The sequence below is a fragment of the Mixophyes fleayi genome, chromosome 1, assembly GCF_038048845.1.
Source record: "Mixophyes fleayi isolate aMixFle1 chromosome 1, aMixFle1.hap1, whole genome shotgun sequence".
NCBI lineage: Eukaryota > Metazoa > Chordata > Amphibia > Anura > Limnodynastidae > Mixophyes > Mixophyes fleayi.
Genome location: NC_134402.1, coordinates 60,450,939 through 60,473,116, shown reverse-complemented (window position 1 = coordinate 60,473,116; position 22,178 = coordinate 60,450,939). Strand labels below are relative to the sequence as shown.

General features: G+C 37.2%; 1 protein-coding gene across 3 annotated transcripts in view; it reads left to right on the top strand.

The window, feature by feature from the left end:
• Positions 1 to 18,446, top strand: part of GUF1 (GTP binding elongation factor GUF1) — a 31,468-nt gene extending 13,022 nt beyond the window's left edge. For 2 of the 3 annotated variants that reach the window (XM_075195187.1, XM_075195205.1), the window contains 11 exons: positions 597 to 661; positions 3,100 to 3,303; positions 5,055 to 5,194; positions 6,376 to 6,499; positions 7,479 to 7,611; positions 9,666 to 9,809; positions 11,156 to 11,289; positions 12,533 to 12,634; positions 16,267 to 16,386; positions 16,713 to 16,749; positions 17,827 to 18,446. In XM_075195187.1, coding sequence (XP_075051288.1) covers positions 597 to 661; positions 3,100 to 3,303; positions 5,055 to 5,194; positions 6,376 to 6,499; positions 7,479 to 7,611; positions 9,666 to 9,809; positions 11,156 to 11,289; positions 12,533 to 12,634; positions 16,267 to 16,386; positions 16,713 to 16,749; positions 17,827 to 17,964 — 1,341 coding nt within the window. In that variant the 3' untranslated portion in view covers positions 17,965 to 18,446. Of the gene's footprint in view, positions 1 to 596; positions 662 to 3,099; positions 3,304 to 5,054; positions 5,195 to 6,375; positions 6,500 to 7,478; positions 7,612 to 9,665; positions 9,810 to 10,279; positions 10,493 to 11,155; positions 11,290 to 12,532; positions 12,635 to 16,266; positions 16,387 to 16,712; positions 16,750 to 17,826 lie in introns of those variants that run through there. The other variant, XM_075195196.1, reaches the window with a different exon arrangement.
• The last annotated feature ends 3,732 nt before the right edge of the window (positions 18,447 to 22,178 follow it).

The following is a 22,178-nucleotide window of genomic DNA, read 5'->3' as shown; positions in this document are numbered from 1 at the left end:
TTTCACAATTTTCACTGCCTTGTTTTGTATATTTTGTTGAACATGGATCTTCTAATTAATTTTAATGGAGAAATAATAAAGATTTAGATTTTAAACATATTAAATACATCATTTGAGTGCATTTCTCTTTTATACTTTTTCTTCTGAATCCACTTCCAAGTGCTTACCTCCCTGCTCATGTACTTAACTTGAAAAGGGTGGAAATCTAAAGGATATATAAAATACTATTAAGAGATAATATACAGCCTCCCTCGGATGACTATATACAGTCAAGTCCATAAATATTGGGACATCAACACAATTCTCATATTTGGGGCTCTATACACCACCACCATGGATTTGAAATGAAACTAACAAGCTGTGCTTTAACTGCAGACTTTCAGCTTTAATTTGAGGGTATTTACATCCAAATCAGGTGAACGGTGTAGGAATTACAACCGTTTCTATATATACCTAGTGTAGATGTGATTTTCTTCTCTTACACAGGCACCAATCTGATGTCATAACTATTTCTGCTGTTTTGTCTGCAATATTTGTGAGTTATGGCAACACGGAATAAATGGTATTTCATCTTTTCTTTTTCTTTCATTCCTTAGATCTCGGCAAAGTTTGGAACTAATGTGGAAATAGTTCTTCAAGAAGTTGTTAGAAGACTCCCACCGTGAGTATGGATTTCTATACAGGGGAACATTTTCTATACACAGTGGGGAAAAGTCTTTGGGCCCTGGTTTGACAACTCCCCACTATTTAATAATACCTGCCACATACACACATCCCACCAACCTCATCCACAGACACTTTGCCTGTCCTGCTTGCCTCGCTGGCTGCTCTCTACTTTTCTCTTGTTTATCTTTATTTGTTCCACCTGGTCGTTTATATCTGTCTTCAGTGTCTATTTCCACTTCCTTCTTCCTTGTGACTATGGCAGCCCCAGCATTGTATGTTGACTGGATAATAGACTTAGTTTTGACACCCCGTGGGAGAGCTATGCAATGCTGTCATCACAATGCTTCTGGTTTAGAAAGCCTCCAGCTAATGCTAAACAGGTCATTCTGATGTTTCCAGAATTTAAAAATAGCAGAAATAAATATGCCTACACAGCTAGACTTGAAGGTCCCAGTGCCAGCTGTGGTTGCTCCTATTGCTACTTGTCTTGCAATGACACTAATTATATAATCACACCTTGCTCATTTAAATAGTGCACTCTAAAAGAGTTCCCCTGTCACAGCTGTCTGGGGAATCTTACATTTCGTCCCTGATGCACTTAGCTGTTGATTGGGCAGCTACAACAACCACCAAACTGCTACCAACATAAGTGTCATCTGTGGCAGGAAAATAGCAATTGGAGTTGGAAGCATTTGCACACTGAAGATTCGCAGCAAGAGATGCATGCAAACAAATGTAATCGTGTATATGGTGAACTTGGACACATTATAATATGCATCTCGCTCAAAATTAGTAGGATTTGTGTCGGACATACATCAGACATACAGTTGTGTGTACTTGCGTCTCATGATGGCATAGAGATGTGGCTTGAAATTGTTAGCAAATGCTAAGGTCACTTTACCCTATTGCACACAATATAATAATGTAATAAAGTCTCTAATTAAAAGCAAACAACTCCATATCTATCGTTCACCCATTTAAAATTTCAATGGGATCTTCTTTTCTGTAGTAGTCCAAATGAAATATGTCGATTTAAATAATGGAAATGGACAGATGTGACTTGATAATATAGCTGCAATGCAATGATTTAAGTACCATCAGCTAGAGGGGTCAGTTCGCAGTTAGCCAATCAGAAGTGGTGTATTATTGCACCCGCCCTCCAGTGCCACGTTCAGTTATGTCACAATTACGTGAACACACCATTACTGTACTTGCCCTACGCTTGCCTGCAAGGAGACGTAAATCTGAATACAGACGTATACTTTTTTTTTTTTAGTACGGTAATGTCATAATATCTTCTGGAAAAAAAATACTATGTCCATCTCTAAATGGGCCACTTTGTGAGTATATTCCAAATGGAGGGCTCATAGACATCACACCTACATCCTTGTGTTAATTTCGGGGACATCAAGCTTATTGTAAAGACTTTTCAGTTACCAGGACTGGTACCTTCTTATGGGTTACGTAATCACTCTGACATAGCACCAAAGGGATAAAATAATGGTGGGTTTTATTGAAAATGTAATCGGCGGCAATATACAGCCAAGTATGTTGCCGCTATAGTGTGTCTGCCACAAGTGCAGAATTGGTGAGGTATAGCAGATTTTAGCAAGCTATGTTGGTGTCAAGCAGTCCCCAATGGCACTCTGGGTAGACGCCAAGTCTTTAGTTCTCTATAGGAGCACGGAGTAGCTACGTGTCTCTCTCAGCTTGAGATATCGTCTCACACAGCCGGCTACACCGACGAAGGAAAGCTCAAACTGTCAGAACCTGGATCCTTCTCCCAAAGTAGAACACACAAATCTTTTTGCATCACTTCTTTATACCCATAATCTAGTGATCTTTCCCAAGCTGCATGATGTCTGGCTGACTTGGGGCTATACTTCAAATAATAGGGTTAACTGACGACATAATGAAATTACCACCCATACACTCTCTAAAACTCTTTTAAGCCCAGTGATTTGAACAATGTATCCGATTATCTCTGGCACTCTCCTTCCTAAATTACAAGAAACCTCAGATATGATTTCTATAAATGTAAACATTCAACTAAACATGTAAAAGTACCTGCTCTGTCTATGCACTGTCATTCCGGTTAAATACATCACACACTATTATTTTACAAAAGCTGTATATGAGTTTACAGGTATAAACCCATAATCGCATACTAAAACGGTGTGTAGCAGTTATTATCCGCAACAGTTGTTACCGTACAATATACATATGGTTGCAGTTTATATGCAGGAGAAAGGGTATTTTAAAGTGTCTGTTTTTATTACTCAAGCTGGTCATCCTGCTTTCTCCAGTTGTTTTCTTGTTTATTGTCAAGTACATTTCAGTTCATTTGTCTTGGCGAGGGGGGGGGGGGGGGGGTTGTGAGTTGTTTCAGTGACGAACATTAAATGTTTAGCTTGACTGTCTTTTGTGTTTCAGACCTAAAATTGAAAAAGGCAGCCCCCTTAAAGCCCTGCTCTTTGACTCCACGTTCGATCACTACAGAGGTGTGGTAGCCAGTATTGCCCTCTTTGGCGGGGAAGTGTGCAAAGGCAACAAAATTGTGTCTTCTCACACTGGTAAGAGCTATGACGTCAATGAGGTTGGCATACTGACTCCGGAAGAGATGCCGACTGATAAATTGTAAGTATTAGATCTCCTGGTAGTCACCATAATTGAGGTAATGAAATGAACACAAAAGTATTTTTAATCGCCTTTCTTGTCCATAGTTCCAGGCGTTCAGGTTGATGTAAGCCCCTTAGAGTTACTTTATATAAAAAAGAAAATGTAAACACCATGTATACTGGAATAGTCTAATCTAAGGACCAATAGAGGTTGGGTTGTGGCTCAAACACTGTAGCTAATTGTAGCCTTCTAGCAATGAGATTTGGCACCACATTGCAGGACAAGTGGATAAAGCCTTATTGCTGCAGATGTCTCGCCGTAACTCCCATCTTTCCATTTGAAGAACCATGATTGCAGCCTGTAGCAAATTTGAAATAACTGAGCAAGAGAATGTTTAATAAAGTTTACTTTATCCACATCTAAGTGGACAGCATCATGTGCACTGTAATGTATGTGCGGTTTCTGAACAGGGCCATAGAATCTTGGTTTGTTTACTAATGTGCTGGAGCACTGTTTGAAAGTGTGTATTTTGTTTGCACTTTTCCAGTTTGCATTGTGGAAAAATTTATAAATAATGGATATTCATAATATGTAAGCTATGTGAGGTAATTATTTGTGTCAATATGTATGTTAATGCACCTAGTTATACTTTTAGGCCACTAGATGGTGGTATGATAATTGGAAATGACTAAACTTGAAAGAACTTTAAAAAAAAAAACCAAAACAGATATTAATGGATACCATTGCTAATTTGGTGTAATAGAAAATTTTAATATATGTTTTGCATTAGTTTAATGAAAAAATGTCATTGTGCATTTCACATAGATTTATTTAAAATGGATCTATAACATATTTTACATAGTGCATACTTGCCAACTCTCCCGGATCCCGAAATCTGGGTCAGTCTCCTGGGTGAGAGGGCAATTCTCCCGATTCCCGTGCGGCTGTAGAAAGTAAATGGAGGAGGCGGGGCTTATCGGCATCATGGACGCGTCATTGTGACCCCGCCCCCTAGTTTTATTGGACGAAAAAGGTGGTGACAGCTTTGGGGGATGGGCTAATGGCGCAGTTCTTTGAGCCCCGCCCCCACACACCCACCTGACCCCCAGACCTCCCAGGACTTAACCTGCCAATGTTGGCAACTATGACATAGTGTCTAGTGCAGTATATTAGTGTAAACACTTTGCTTCCCATATGAAAATGTGGTGACTGAGAGTCTGCTCACTTATTGCTCTATCCTTCCGATCGGGCAGCTGCCTTACTCACTGCTCCCCTGGCTCGTGAGTGCTACAAGGAAGAGTAGATAAAGAAAAACTTTGTTACTCCTTTTCCCAAAATTTGCACAAGTTTGGAAAAAAAATGCTTTTCCTTAGAGACTCGTCCACTTTATCATGACACACTGAGAGCGCAAATGTTACAGGTTTATGTCCTACAGGACATTCACCACATAAATGACAGCAAATAGCCTGGAAGTAAAACATCGTAATTTACATTTTCTTTTTTTCTTTAATGTTGGTAAGTGAAGCTGTGAGCAGTCAGTCTGTCCATATCCACTATTGTAATCCTGTATTGCTCATTGAAAATTTAGCAAAGAAGTCTTTATATGAGTAATGCGGTAATGTTCAAGTTGATGAATTATTAGAGCACCAAGCATGTTTTGTCATTAGACTGCACATTTGGTATGTGTTACTTTTTTTTTTTTTTTTTTTTAAAGCTCCGATATGAAAAAAGAAATGTTTGCCATGTTATTACTTATGTATTTATTTTAGATATGCTGGACAGGTAGGATACCTGATCGCTGGAATGAAAGAGGTACAAGAAGCACAAATAGGTGACACTTTCCATCTATATAAGCAGCCTGTGGAGCCACTGCCAGGATTCAAAGACGCAAAGCCTATGGTATTTGCAGGTAAGATGAATTAGCCTGGACTTCTGGCCCATTGTAATGTCTTTTCCTACCGCCTTTCACCCCAAAAAGCAAAATTGAAACTGGTTGTACATTTTAAGACAACATGTCATCCTCTGCCAATAACCCCTTGGCCTGGGAAGTAACACTGAACTGCTAGGATCTATGGCAAAATATTTTTTTTTTTTGGGGGGGGAGGAGTGGCCCTTCCGATGCTGAGGTCCCTGCTCTATTTGGAACTGAAAGCATAAACTGGGCTTCGCTGGGCATACTCAGAAAAGTAGTACTAGGGCTTTTGTAGCGGATGGACCAGTCCTACCAGGCCCCATAACTGCCACATGAACTTCTCCAGCGATGGTCCCACCACTGCCCTTGACTTGGGTGAAAAAAAATCACAGCACAAACTATTGAGCCCATCAGTGTTGGTAAATAGCGAGTACAGGCTGTGATATGTAGGCAATGGTGAGGGCTCCAGGTAACTGCAAACTTAACTTGATGGCACCTACCAGCTTTGTGGTAAATGAGTTAACCTGATAAATAACTTTAAAATTGGTAAAATATGACATCACAATGGCGATGGAGCTATTATAGCATAATTATAAGCTCCACAATAAATACAGTTCCCAAGTACCGATACTTGAGAAACAACTTTTGGCCCCGTTATTTCATCACGGTAAATGCGCAGTAAGTTCAACTCAAGAGTTCTGATCCAATTTTGTTTAGTTTGCAACACAAAATGTTCATAACGTAAGCATGTTGTAAGGTTATCGAAGAACACGGATAGTGTGTCAGTGGCGATAAACATATCGTTATTAAAAAACAAAAACTAAAAAAAAACAACATTTCTTTACACACTATTTCATTTTTCTTTACTTTAGTTTTGTTTATTTTTCAGTTGCTTAGTAGAGATGTAAACAGAAAATCACTCTTTAGAAAAGAACTAGTCAGCTCCCAGCCGTGAGATGTTGACAAGTTTTTGCCACATTGTCAGAAATTGCTGAAATAAGGGGATTGATAATGCCACGCAATGATGAATAATTCATCTTGTGTCTCTTCTCATTCTGTCTTTGAAGTTTGTTTTTCTTTTGGTGCAGTGATGCTCTTTGATACATATTTAAATGATAAAAGTTTGAACTAAACAATTCATATTTTGGTTTTCATAACTTTTTTTTTTTTTTTTAAAGGAATGTTTCCAGTTGACCAATCGGAGTACAGCAATTTGAAGAATGCGCTAGATAAGCTGACCTTGAATGACTCCAGTGTCTCTGTCAGTCGGGACAGCAGTGCTGCACTGGGAGCTGGCTGGAGGTGATTCAGCTGTTGCTTGTTTCTTACATTCCTTCTTCTGGAACTGTATTATTACATTAGTAGAACATAAGAGAGGTATAGGCACTCAATGGTGTAGTATATTACAAGTGTGGTATAAAGCATAGCAAGGTCAAGTGCACCCATACCAAATGTGCAAAAGATTCCAGCTGATCTCTAATGGTCAAATCTGGATTCCCTTGCTCTTGATTCTTATGTAATAGTCAATCGATCTCACTATTGTTAAAGATAGTCCCAGCTATAGTCCAAGCCAGTGGTTCCCAAACTGGGTGCCGTGGCAGTCTCACTGAGGTGCCACGGCTAGGGCCGTTGGTAAGCAAGACGGGGGCAACTTGATAATTATTTTGACTTGGGGGATGCCTTGAAAAAATTATGAAGACCTTAAGGGTGCCTTGAACTGAGAAAGTTTGGGATCCACTGGTCCAAGCTATAAAAGGGGTATAAGGCAAGCAGTATTTTAGGTGAAAAAAAGTTTATTAATAGGGGGTGGTAACAAATTGGTTGGAGGACTCTGAAGAGGTGCACTGTGCAAAACTTAAGATGTCACATGAGGATTTCCGCCTCTGCCCACCTAGGCTTACTTCTAGGTAGCAGAGGATTAGGCATGCACTGTGAAGTATGCTGGATGAATCATCCACCCACATGAGTGAATGATATTTACTAACCTTGCTTCTCATCTCTTTTAACTACATCTTGAAGAATATCTGTAAACCACCAGCCCTGGACAACCATTGCTAGATTTTATCCATAGTTGGTGACAAAGGAGTCTGGATGGTTTTTTTTTGTTTTTTTTTTAATTAAATTATTATAAGACATGATGCACTGGTGATACAGGGATGCAAAAAGTAACAATTTATGGACTGTTGCACATTTAATTAAGCATTGACAGGATTCATTGGACTTTGTGTGTACAGTGAGCAAGTTGGTTCTGTATACATAATGTGTAATAATATTTGCACAGGTTGGGCTTTCTTGGGCTCCTACATATGGAAGTTTTCAACCAGCGACTGGAGCAGGAATATAACGCATCTGTTATTATGACCGCTCCTACAGTCCCATACAAAGCTGTGCTTTCTTCACAAAAACTGATAAAGGTCAGTATCTTTTTCATTTCCATTTTTTTAGCTCCACAATAAGACTTTACTATGCTGTGTAGGAAACCATATATTTATATTAATATGGACTGTCATATTAATGCGGCCCACAACAATAAACCATGGTACTGTGTGTGTTCTGCATTATTTTTTACTTTTGCAAAGTACTTTTTTTTTTTTTTTACTTTTTCTTAATTAAGTGTATCTGTTACCTGCACACATTGGAGGCAAGGGATGGAACTACAGTGAGCACAGTGTGGTCACTATCGAATCTGGGGTTGTGGGGGGCCCAGTAATGCTTGGTTGGCTATATTAAGGGCAGAGCGGAGGGCCAGCTAGGTGAAAACGGCATCACCGCGCCCCTATCCTTATTTTGCTATGGGCCCCAGCGATACACTGTTCTGCCCCCTACTGGAGGCAGACCGTTTTTAAGTTTAAGCAATGATGTAATCTGTACATTAGTTTCGAAGGGACTCATGCCCCAGTGATGCCACAAGCTCCAAGGGAATTATTGGTTGCATTAATGTTAGTACAACCCACACAATAGCGGTCACTGCTGTTTTAACGAACGCATACACTTACGCAACAACTTTTTTTGTACAGGTTAAAGAAACATTTTGAGAATCCACAGATGTAGGCCTGCAAAAAACAACCAATTTTAGTCTGGGATATTGTACATATATATATATTTATAATAATACCACATTTTACTGCATTCACGATAAGAATAAAACATTTCTGGTCGCCTCAGCAAGCTTCTTTTTTTTTTTGTATGTTTATAAATTGAGTAATTACTGAAAATGTCCTGTAGCACCGTTTACCAACCTGCACAATGCAGTTATATAAACAGAGGCAGCTACCGACGGCTGTCTATTATTGCATTAGTAAGCCCACACTTTAATTCAAAGCAGGTTATGAACACATTAAAAAGTTTTGCAGAGAAAATCAGACTTTGTTAAACAAAAGTATTACATAAACAAACTCATTTTGTTCTTGTATTTTTAACAAGCATCAAATTCATCTTTAACCAGCTTTCCTGCACCTGATTATTTGTTTCCTATGTGCTCAGATCTTATTCTGCTATGTTGCGCTCTTCTCATTCCTCTCTCCTCTGTCCTTTTACCTCTACTCTCTTCAACCAAAGGCTAACTGCTTATCCACTGGAGCTCTTTTGCAAATTAACTTGTGTTCCAACCGGAAAATGGATGGAAGGGAGCGGCAGATAACATGCTGCGGTATCATGGCTCTCTGTGCCGATAGGCCTGTGTTGTACACAACGCCAGAAAGCGCATGCACCATTTTCTTCCATCTTGCCTGTGCCGTGTTTTTTCATTGCTGCCATTGTTCAACCAGTATATTCCATAGGTGGGATTATTAAGGCTACAGAACATAACTAACTGGTCAGTTGAATAAAACCAAAAATCTTGCTTTTTTTTCATTGGTAAGATACATCCTCTAAAGTCTATCTAATAATACCTGCAGTTGAAAACTGTTTGTCCATTCCCATCTGCCGCATCGTTTGCCCAGCATCTGAGGTTTTTAAATTACCAGGTTTGAAAAGCTATTTACAAAGCGAGTCAAAAGCCATTGCCTATAGCAGATGACGCAGTAGTAGAGATGTTAACAGAGAACAACCTATATGATTGTTCTCCATCCAAAGAAAACAGTAAAACGCTGCAGGTTTTATTAGCTAATAAAGAATAAATCTAACTCACAAAAATATTTTGATTTACAAATTTGACCATTTTTCATAGGTTTTAATTATAAGTAATGATATTTAGTACAGTAGATACATTTTGAAATAACTTGTTTTAAAAACTAAAATTATACAGCATATTTTGTTTCTTGATATGGAATTGGGTTGCTCATTTGTTTCCAAAGGTTATTCTTTTATAGTTTTTTCTTTTTAGTTTGATTAGTTATACAACGGTATGCTTGGCGCAATTGAGCTATTCATTTCCTGTCATTTTAACTGATCTTCTTCCTTTCAATAATTGTAAGCTTCAGCTTCATAGAGCTTTTGTAATCTCTATTGCTTCCCTGATTCTGTGTAGGAACACGGAGCACAAGAGATAATCATTGTAAACCCAGCTGAATTTCCTGATAAAACTGTAGTAGCGGAATATCTCGAGCCTATGATACTGGGCAGCATTATTTCACCGGACGACTACCTAGGAAAAATAATGGCTCTTTGTCAGGTTGGTAAAAATCATAAAATATCTCTACAAATGTTCAGCATATACTTAAGACCACCATTGGAGGAATATTACAGGTACTTTCCCAAAAACTTTGCAGTTGGTTTATTTAAAGCGACTTCCCAATACTAGAGAAAAAAATTATTTTTGCAAATTCTGTCCAGTATTCTAGCTTGGTGAGTGACTATTTTGAGCTAAAGTATATTGAGCTCTATGCTCCTGACAAAACAAAATAGGTTATATAAAATAAAAAATAAAAAAAATATATATAAATAATTTACTTTTTATGATGGAACACAACACCACTTACAAAGGTTATATGGATAACTAGAACAATAGTACAGACTGACAATATACGTACAGTATAATAGAGGACCATGAGCCACAAGAATCTGACACCAGCATCCGTCTCATCAGGGCCACATTTAAAGATTGTTTGTTTTTTTCTTTTTTGTTTTTTTCTTTTTTTGTAGTTCTCCTTTTACTGGGCCAACTGCAAAATAAAAATGAGCTTCAACATTGCAGCCATTTTAGATGCAAGCAAATACGCAGAGCTATTCCAACTCATTGACAATGTTCTGATGAGATCTAATATTATAGATAGTAATTTTTTTTTTTTTTTTTTTTGTACAATCTACAAAAAAAACAAACAACCCTTTCACTCAAGGTAATATTCCACTTAACAAATGTGTATATGTAGTACAGTTATTACATTTATTGAATAACACTCTTAAGATCTATAGGTTAAGCAAGCATGACATAACTAACAACCTATATGCTTATCTGCAATTCAAGTGTATTATTTTTTTAGAATCACTGAAATATTTTTTTATTGTGTACAAGTTTTAATAATTACTCATGCCATATAAATAATAACTGCAATATTAAGCATAAACACAAGTTTTATTTGTTTATAGGGCATTGCTGGGTCTATGTGGTTAAAGGGTTTGGACAAATCCGTGACCTAAATTGCTAGTTTTAGACGGGAGAGGTTTGAAAGAGATGGAGCACGCACGTCGTAACCAATGCCTTACTGCCCTGTATGACGCTGCATAACCATTCAAGTTAAAAACCTCTCCGGGTCAATGATCACAACCAGTGATCTGCAATTCCTGCAAAAAGTTTATGCAGCTTACTGGTGATTGTTTCTATAAAGCAAAAGCCATACTGATTAGTATAGTATATTATGCCAATAAATAAAATCACATTATAAACATGAACCACAAATGCAAGATGTAATATTAGATCACTGACCATGCATATGGCTGACAAACATTGGAAAACTTGTTTTTGCCTTGTGATGTGATTAATAGTTCCTTAAATTTATTGCAATTTGTTTCTGTCCTCAGTCCCGACGAGCTGAACATAAAAGTTTGATGTATATTGATGATCACAGAATCCTGATAAAATATCTGTTTCCTTTAAATGAAGTTGTGGTGGACTTTTATGATAATTTAAAATCTCTATCTTCTGGATATGCGAGGCAAGTCCTACAGACACTTATAATATTACAGTGAACTGTATAACCTAGAAGTTGTGTAGTAAAGGGGGCTTGGGCTGGATATATGCCCTTTTATTTTTTTCAGACTAAAGATTACTCTCAGTTGATGTTAGGTTTGAGCACTCTTGTCTACTCCCTAGAATGTCCAGGAGACTACAGAATTTCTCCCAGCAGAGTAGATTACTCTCCCGGGTTCCCACCTCTCCTTCTTGTAACGGGAAAAGGTCTTGATGATACAAGCCTGTTACAACATACCAGCTCACATCAATGTCAGGATTCGCAGCGAATTGTGTGATCCTGGCCGTGCCCACTTCCCTAGTATCCAGAAAGGCTCCCTGAACTTTGGAAGTTCCCCTGGATGTTCCAAAAGAGTAGGCATGTTTGTTTAAAATGGAATGTGTAGTTTGAGAATATCTGATAATACCTTGCTCATATTTCTTTCATTCACAAAGATAATTAATGAATATGACTCCCAATTTTTATTAAGTGCAATAAAAAGATATATTTTTAGCCTATATCTCAACATTGCCCCTATGCACTTTGCAAGATCATGTGCACTTCAATCTTCTGAAGCGTAAGCCCCCTTTCCTCCCCTTGCATTGCCTGGTTCACCTCCTCACCATGGTGATCGGTACATTCCTCTCAACATTCCCGGTAGTCAGACGGTCTTCACTGACCGTCCTCCAATCTGTCTGTCCCATCTGACTCTGGACATTCAGGAGGTGTGCGTTAAGCCCCAGCACCAGAGTTTCAGGCGTGATGCTCAGTGACCCAGGTTTTTCATTTTCTTTAAGTGGTTTAAAAAAAAATGCTTTAAAGCTCCCTATTTGATATATTTAAACGGTTATTTGATTCCAACACCAGTGTTGTGTTTGTGTAGTGTGTATGCTTGATGGAAGAAACCACAAATGCTGGGTCTTCAGTGATTCATGACCTTAGCAATGCCCATGGGTATCTCTTTGTGGTCTGTTGCTCTCAAACTAGGAGGATAATTGCTACTCTGTTTTTAAAGAAAAATAATTTTTCACCGAATATGAAGCAGACACTGCGCCACCAAAAGCCAATATAATTTCATTTTCATTAGACATCCTTTTGTGCTGTAGTTTTTTTTATATTTGGGTTATTTGCTTATTTATAGCATTTGGCTGATATAAAAAAAAAAAATCATGTTTTAGCACCTAAAATAATGTATTTGTGTAGTTAAGGTTATTTTGTGCTTTATTAGCTTTGACTATGAAGATGCAGGCTACCAGCTAGCAGATCTGGTGAAAATGGATATTTTATTGAATGGTCGTCCTGTTGAAGAATTGGTGACTATTGCAAATAGGTAAGCTTTGTGGTGAGTAGAGAATTGTCGCATACAGTATATCGTTAAATGTAATTGGTCTGTTTTGGATGAACATTTTCTTTTTGAGAACTGCACCTCTTGCATACACAAGAGAAAACACGCACAAAGATATGCTGAATGCAAGCAAGTCATTTGTTCACACAGCACAGTTTATATGCAGTCCTGTTGTACAAAGATGTCTATAATTTCTTACATTAACCGGCACATTTACTGTGATGTGGTTTAGAAGGTGTCTGTTTACTTTTAATCATTTGTATTTATAAAAGAAAATGTACAAAGGTATATAAATTGGAGTAATGTCTGATTAAGCTCAATTTAAATGTAAAGTACGCTTCTATTGAGCTCTGTGGGTGAAGCATGGACAGGCTCCCTCTCTCCACTGCTGCAAGTTTGCATTGTGATTGGTTCTTTGCTTCAGATTTGTGTGGCGTGGGAGAGGAGTCCGAAAGTGGACTTCTCCGTACATCTAGAAAGCAGGAAGGGGGTGGAGGTTTGGCTTTAAAAAAATAAAAGAAGACAAAATGGCTAAACCATAGTAGTCCCAGGCAAGTTAATAGTCGTTTTTATTTTAGTTTTTTTCTGTTTTGTTTTACCACATTTGCAGACATCACCAAAGTACATGTCCTCTTGTTCTAACAGCTTTTTTTGGCTTTATCATTTTGTAATAATTGTTTTCATATTTAATGTGACCATTGCATAACCTATAACCTTAAGGAAGAAGAGAAAACATGGATACAAGAAGGCACTCCTATACTATTTTGACTATCATGTTAAAATATGTTGGTTTCACACCTTTTATGAATTATATTTAATTAAAAAAGGATTTTTTTTTTATAATTAACTCTGAGCACATTATTAATCCTTGGTCCATAACGGTGAAATATTAAAACATAGAAAGAATTCTAAGAATAGAAAGGAAATAGTGTATTACAATAATCAACAACCAAGTGAAGCCTGTAAATGGGATCCTTAACATTAAACAGTTACTATGTAACTGAAATTGTTACATTTATTAACATATATTCTTATCATTTATTTGCCACATATGTGACTTCCATTGAGGTCAACAAAATGTACAATTGTATTTATGTATTGGTGTCATTTTCATTGAATTTGTCGTATATTTACACATTCTAATTATTCTTGCAAACTTGTGGACACCATTAATTAGCTGTCAATAGTTACTCATGATGATATAAAGAATTCCCTAAATATCCGCTCCCCAGCTTCCCGAACTATTTATAATCTGTTATCTTGGCCAGTATAGTTTCCAAATTATACTCTACTTGCAATACCATTCACTGTGTGTTATTGTAAATATCGATTCAATAGTCTGTCAATAATAACTATCCTGGAGATGTGGTTTTTCACTTCGGTATATGGCTCATATTAAATAAGGCAATCTCCTATTGCATAAACCCCAGACCTCCTATCGCTGATTAACCAAAAGGAATACCAGTCTTACAGCCAAATCTCTACCCATAATATATATTCAGTGCAAGGGCAGCTGGAGAGATAGATATAAATTCAGAGGGAACTCTATACTGGATCAGAAGGCTATGATGTATATCGATATTCAGATTTGTGTAGCTTTTACTGGAGAGCGCTAGCGGCATTGCCGCTTACTGGCCCCACTTCCAGATTGTGACATCATACATGACATTACCAGACGTAAGATTCACTCGGTATAGCTTTATCTAGGGAACCCGATTTACAGGCACTGACATTGCCTTTATACAGGAACTAACCAATCCAATTACTAGATTTTGATGGACATATCAATAAGCCTATTAGGTTTGCTGAGGGTTATTCCCCATATTCGTTCAACTAACAATAAACATTAGTCTCAATGGACATATATATAGTCAAATAGGTTATTGTGTGTGTGCCCGTCCTCATGTATGTATACAGAGGATACTCTGTAATTACACAATTATAGATAAATGAAATAATAATTGGGATAAACTAATTAAATTATGAACTTTAATAGAAGGTGATAAAATATAAAGTAGCATTATCGATATTCCAAATCGATGAATATAAATACCTAATTCATGTGAAAAATAATAAGTGATGTGCTATAAATAATCAATTGTGTGGGAGTAAAATAAAATATCTTACAATTTATTTTATGTGGTTTGAGAGCTAGAATAAATTATCAATTTTGCATCAGAATAAAGTGTAAAAGTTAGTGTATTATATAATAAAATAGTGTTACATTGTATACATAAACGTGTGTAAAGGTGATTAGGGGTATTATTAATAATTCCATAAATAAATATTAATATTAACCAATCTTACTTTTAGGAACAAATACTAACTCTACTAAATTCCACTCATGGTTCAATTAGCCCATATATAAGGGATCATACAAACATGATTCAGAATTAAGTTAAGCCCCATTTATTTACAACACATGATTACATTTTCTTGTACATCTATATGGTGGAATATTCATTCATAGTAAATAGGCCAATCTTGTACTCATGTATTTATAGATCAGTTTGTCATGTAGGCTACATAGGATTATAATCAAACAAAGTCAACCCAAAAAGTTTGCATAACTAGTATTCTCATCGAGCCCATTGGGTATCGGAGAGTCCAGTAAAAAAAAAAAAAAAAATCCATCTACTTTCTCTCTGAAGCAGTTGTCTATGAACAACGCCCCCTCTTATCCCCAATTGGATCTTTTCTATGGCAAATGCTCTTAATACACGGGCTGTTCCTTCATGTTGACTAAGAAAGTGTCTTGCTACAGAGGTGAATTGTTTTAATTTTTCTTTCAGTCCTCTCATTCCTTACTGTGCCCAAATGTTCAAGAATTCATAGTGTCATAGCTCTACTAGTCATACCCACATAAAATTTATTACATAGGCATCTAAGAGCGTAGATAACTCCCTTTGAGTTACAATTGAGAAATTGGTTGATTTTATGGTTGTCCCCATACCTATCTTGAAACTCAATCTTTTGGTCATATACTTCCAGGCCTTATAGCCCCCACATTTATATGACCCTTGATCTCAAATGATGTATTTTTCTTATGAGCAAAATTACTCTTGACTAGTCTGTGTTTTAGATTTCTGGCTCTTTGCCATGCCAGATTTAGTCTATCATCCAAAATAGATCTTAGATCTTTATCGGATCTCTTTCCACTCTCAGCAATATTCATCAATAAAACTAATTTTATTGGATTCTATCTTCCATACTGTCGGGTACAGTAGGTTATCCCGGTGCCTTATCTTAGCTTGGTTAAATGGTCTTTTTATCATCCGTCTACTGTACCCTTGTGCAGATTTGCTTGCTTTCTTCCATGTGATAACCTATAACTTGCCAGCAGTTAAATAAACTATAGGGTACAGATGTTTAGCAACTACACACCACAATATCCCCCCTCCGCTGTATTTTAATGGTAGAATGGCAGACTTAAGCAAGATCACACAGTGTGTTATGCACTTTTCTTAAAAAACAAATATGCTTCAAAATAATGGAACTGTTCAGATTTCAAAGACTCAGTTAAGTAGAAGGGACTAGTACTCTGACCTTAATGTGAGGTTGTGTTTTTTTTAACTGGGAAATGTTAAAGGGGGTAACAATTTTTTTGGGTCATTTAGGGAAAAGGCGTATGAAGTTGGTAAAGCGATCTGTGAAAAGTTAAGAGATGCTATACCAAGACAACTGTTTGAAATAGCCGTTCAGGCAGCTATCGGCAGCAAGATAATTGCAAGAGAAACGTAAGTATTAATGTGTTGATGCAATACAGCCAACATTTTTGAACTGTGTATTCCATGTTGTTTGCTGCCCTCCACATGACAAACAATGCGGTGATAGACAGTAATTACCTTGTAGTACACTGTAACATTATTTTATTTTCACAGAATAAAATATAATAGCTGTTATGTGCATAATAAACTAGTTTTGAGTGGACTTGAGAGAGAATTGCAAAGTATAATTTTCATTTGTGTTTTTTTTTTCTATTAAAATATATTGTCACCACTAATGGCATTGTTTCATTTGGATGTATATTTACACAAATTTTGGTTTGTTTTTTTTCCCCCAGAATTAAAGCTTATAGGAAGAATGTCTTGGCAAAATGTGTAAGTACAATTTTTTTATATATTTTTTTTATAAATTATTTAATATATTTTTTATAATATTATAAAATATACTTGTAAGATTTAAGTTACATTCCATTAAAAGATCCAAAGATGACTTTATTATACCTATTTTATGAAATATGCAACTTTTATTATTTTGCTAGATTGTAAGATTTAGTTACTAGATCTTTTAGAATTTTCAGTTCAATCAGACAATCGTGAGAAGCGTGATATTCTTTATTTTATTTTTAATAAATGTCTCTGAGCCTATTAAATATTAAAACACAGTATGGCAGCATTGTAGAATACATTAACTTGTGAAATGCTTTCTCCACGTTTTAAAAGTTTTTGTTGCATTCTAGTGATTGCAAAAACAAAACAAATGTATTTTTCATGAATTTGCAGGATGTCATTCAGTTAAAAGAATGGAACGACACACTTAAACAAAAACACATTTCATTCTGAAATACAGACATGGGACATGTATGATAACTAATGGACAGTTACCTGAGCATAAAAAAGCAGTAGCCAATTTGAACCAAATTGGTTACTGCTTTGTGTTTATTTTCTAATGTTTACTTGCAAATGACAGAATTAATAGCTATATTGACACACCACCACTGTTCATAAAAGTCACATATTGTGTTTTATCCAGTGTTCTTAAGTCCGTAGAGAATGGATGAAAAGTGATACTCTGCCCAAAAGTGGACACTCAATCATTAAAATAGCATATTCAGTCTTTAACTAGAACGTCCACTTTTTACCTATACCTCCTTGTGTGACATCATGCAGAAGGGAAAGATGTCAGCATGTCTGGATGACAGTCATTATGCTGGTATTGGAAGAGTGTAGCGAATGTGGCATCTGATTGGACAAGACACACATTCAAGAAAACATTGGACACCCCTGTCCTAGTTTCAATCTGTCCACCAGCCATGACCTCTCCCATCCATGCTTTCATGCTCTTTGGAACTGCAGTTTGGTGAAGTCTTTCTGGTATCTATGCTTGTACCTAAAGGGCTACTTTGGGTGGCTTGCTAACTAGCTTAAATATCTGAAATTGATCATATTTTGCAGTATGGTGGTGACATCTCAAGAAAAATGAAGCTGCTAAAGCGACAAGCTGAAGGGAAGAAGAAGATGAGGATAATTGGCAACGTGGAAGTGCCTAAAGATGCATTTATCAGTGTGCTAAAAAGACAGCCGGGCAAGTGACACCAGAAATCGACAGCCATCAAAATGTTCCCATATGTCTAAAGAAAACCTGATTCTTCAACCTAGTCACCCCAATAGTTTTCTCTACAGTACACCCCAAGCTTTGGGATCAAAGAAGAAAGGGATGTACATTTTCAGACTGAGAAAACATGGCCTACTCCACATTCTTAATGCTTAAAACATTTTGCATATTTTAAAAATAATATTATGTTGAGAATTTGTTGGGGAAAAAAAACAAGGGAACCGATATGAGAAATGTTGGGTTTTTTTTTCATTACTTATTCATCAGTAAAGCCAAGCAAGTTGTATTTTTATTGATGATGATGAATTGGACCTAGTAAAGCTTCATTGAAGCATATGGCTGATATTTGACTGTTCCCACACATGTACATATGCATAAAAGTGAGATACTTTGTGCAGAATGACTTTTGCACACTTTTTACTAAATATTTATAGAATAATAAAATGAAAATAACTGATAATTTTATGTATGTATAATTGTTGTTTTTTTTTGTTTGTTTTTTTTAAAAGACATGTAGTTTTTTTGTATAGGACAAGTTTTATTTTAGGGTTAGTGGTCCTTTTTAAGTTCATACAATGTATTGTGAAGCATAGAACTGCTTATTACATAATGGCAGTAAATTAAGAGGCACTGTAAAGCTTTAGGGGAAAAAGATATACAGTCATGGCCAAAAGTTTTGAGAATGACACAAATACTATTTTTCACAAAGTCTGCTGCCTCAGTTTTTATGATGGCAATTTGCATATACTCCAGAATGTCAAGAAGTGTGATCAGATGAATTGCAATTAATTTCAAAGTCCTTCTTTGTCATGAAAATTAACTTTATCCCAAAAAACATTTCCACTGCATTTCAGCCCTGCCACAAAAGGACCAGCTGACATCATGTCAGTGATTCTCTTGTTAACACAGGTGAGAATGTTGATGAGGACAAGGCTGGAGATCACTCTCTAATGCTGATTGAGTTAGAATAACAGACTGGAAGCTTCAAATGAGGGCGGTGCTTGAAATCATTGTTCTTCTGCTGTTAACCATGGTTATCTGCAAGGAAACGCGTGCATTCATAATTGCTTTGCACAAAAAGGGCTTCACAGGCAAGGATATTGCTGCTAGTAAGATTGCATCTAAATCAACCGTTTATCGGCTCATCAAAAACTTCAAGGAGAGAGGTTCAATAGCTGTGAGGAAGGCTTCAGGACACCCAAGAACGTCCAGCAAGTGCCAGGACCGTCTCCTAAAGTTGATTCAGCTACGGAATCGGGGCACCACTATTGCAGAGCTTGCTCAGAAATGGCAACAGGCAGGTGTGAGTGCATCTACACGCACAGTGAGGTGAAGACTTTTGGAGGATGGCCTAGTGCCAAGAAGGCCAGCAAAGAAGCCATTTCTCTCCAGGAAAAACATCAGTAACAGACTGATATTCATCAAATGGTACAGGGATTGGACTGCGAGGACTGGGGTGAAGTCGTCATTTTCGCTAATGAATCCCCTTTCAGATTGTTTAGGGCATCTGGAAAAATACTTGTCTGGAGAAGGAAAGGTGAGCGCTACCATCAGTCCTGTGTCATGCCAACAGTAAAGAATCCTGGAACCATTCATGTGTGGGGTTGGGTTTCACCCAAATGAGTAGGCTCACTCACAATTTTGCCTAAGAACATCTAAGAACAGTTTGGTGATGAACAATGCCTTTTCCAGCATGATGGAGCCCCTTGTCATAAGGCAAAAGTGATAACTAAGTGGCTTGGGCATCAAAACATCAACATTTTGGGTGCAAGGCCATGAAACTCCCCAAACCTTAATCCCATTGAAAACTTGTGGTCAATCCACGAGGCGAGTGGACAAACAAAAACTCACAAATTAAGACAAACTCTAAGCATTGATTAGGCAAGAATGGGCGGCCATCAGTCAGTATGTGGCCCAGAAGTTGATTGACAGCATGTCAGAGCGAATTGCAGAGGTCTTCAAAAAGAAGGGTCAACACTGCAAATATTGACTCTTTGAAAAAAACTTAAAGGCTTTTATTAACCATTACATTGACACTTATGAAATACTTGTAATTTTACTTCAGTATACTATAGCAACATCTGACAAAAAGGTCTAAAATCACTGAAGAAGCAAACTGTGTGAAAACCAATACTTGTGTCATTCCCAAAAAGCTTTTGGCCATGACTACTAATATTGTGGATGACAAAATTGAAGCACAGTATCATGAGATGACAGAATCATTTTGTATTACACAATATAGCACATAACTGTTCATACATAAATGGAAAATATTCAGATTGGGGTATCCTAGTCAGTGCTTATTATGGCCATCCCGTCCATTATTAATGACCATGCAGCTGGTCTAGAATATAAGGGGCCTGATTCATTAAGGAATATAAGTCCCGTTGCATAGCGTATTTTGTGTGAAATTGCTCTGCGTATGCTCAAAAAGTGATTATACACCTGTGAACACAAGTGCATGCAATTCAAGTTCGAACGCAAATGACACTTCCAGCAATCTAGAAGGCGTAATGGGGGGGGAGGGGCATATAGGCATAGACAATGTACAGTAAGGGTCTGACAAGGTCAGGCGCACACACTTGTCCGATTAAATCTTTGGGCATCTCCCAGATATGAGGGTTATTTCTTTGCGTCCTGATGGGACTTTATATTGCACATATGTATTGTGTGTATCCTGCATTGTGGTCTGTCCGTATAGCCGGAGCGTACTTTATACCCGTATTCACATGGAAACCTTTCTTCAGATCCACTTGTACTTCAATATGGGAGTACGTGGGTGCACTATCTGTCCATTTAAAAAATCAAACCAAAAAAAAAAACCCCTCAACTTGCATTAACTTTGCATTCCTTGATGATTCGGGCCCAAGGTGCCCATACTTGTAGGTGACATTGAGTTATATTCAGTTATGTGAAGTTTCGCAGAGCATAACAGTCATTACAGCAGTAAAATTTGGAAAAAATGGCCAGTGAAGCAGGGAAATGGCAAATGAAGTTAAAAAGTAGATAAATGGTGATAAATATATACTGAGTGGAATTTCCAGAGTCATCATCATCATTTATTTATATAGTGCCACTAATTCCGCAGCGCTGTACAGAGAACTCATTCACATCAGTCCCTGCCCCTTTGGAGCTTACAGTCTAAAATCCCCTAACACACACAGACAGAGAGAGAGACTAGGGTCAATTTTTGATAGCAGCCAATTAACCTACCACTATGTTTTTGGAGTGTGGGAGGAAACCGGAGCACCCGGAGGAAACCCATGCAAACACGGGGAGAACATACAAACTCCACACAGATAAGGCCATGGTCGGGAATTGAATTCATGACCCCAGTGCTGTAAGGCAGAAGTGCTAACCACTTGGCCACCGTGCTGCCCAATGATGTGTTCACTAAAACTTTGTTTATAAGGAAATAGTTTCCAGGGACAGATTCTTAAAAATCTGGAACGGTCATTGTAAATAAATGACAGTTGGCTACTACTGTGCTTCTACTACAGTGATGGGTAACCTGATACCTCCAGAAGGTCCGTGCTTAATCCAAACTAAACATAGATATCTAATAAATGTTCTCGTCGTTCTCTTGAGTTCCAAATTCTGCATAAAGTATGATCTCTTATACTTAGACATTTTGCTATATGATCAACGTGTGCCCCACCAGATTCATTCATCTAGTTTAAAATATTATAATAATCCTTATTTCACCTATTCAAGACTTATGTTTGCATTCATCTTAATGTTTCCTCCATAGTGTAAGAAACAAGCTAGATATACCTGTGGGTGCTTTTCTGAAATCATTATATAAATATGCGTATAGACATAATATTTTTTTAATATGTATATATTATACACCCTAATAGAAAAGCTAGCAGACAAAACAGAGCTGGATCTTTATATAATCTGGTTAGTGATTACCAAGAAAATATTACGCTGGTATTAAGGGTGACTCCAACTTGAAAGAAGAATAATTATAAAACCCTTATGCTGCAAGTGTCACTCTGTTGGAGTGTTATCTAATGGCTTCTCTCTCCTCATAGTTTCTGCACAGCATTTGAAGTGCATATATTGTGTAAATATCATGTGTAGTTTGCGAACAATATAGCTTTGCACAATTGGAACATGTTAACCTACTACTAAAAAGGTCTTGTGCACAGGAGTACCCTTTACTTTAACACTCCATCATCAACTACAG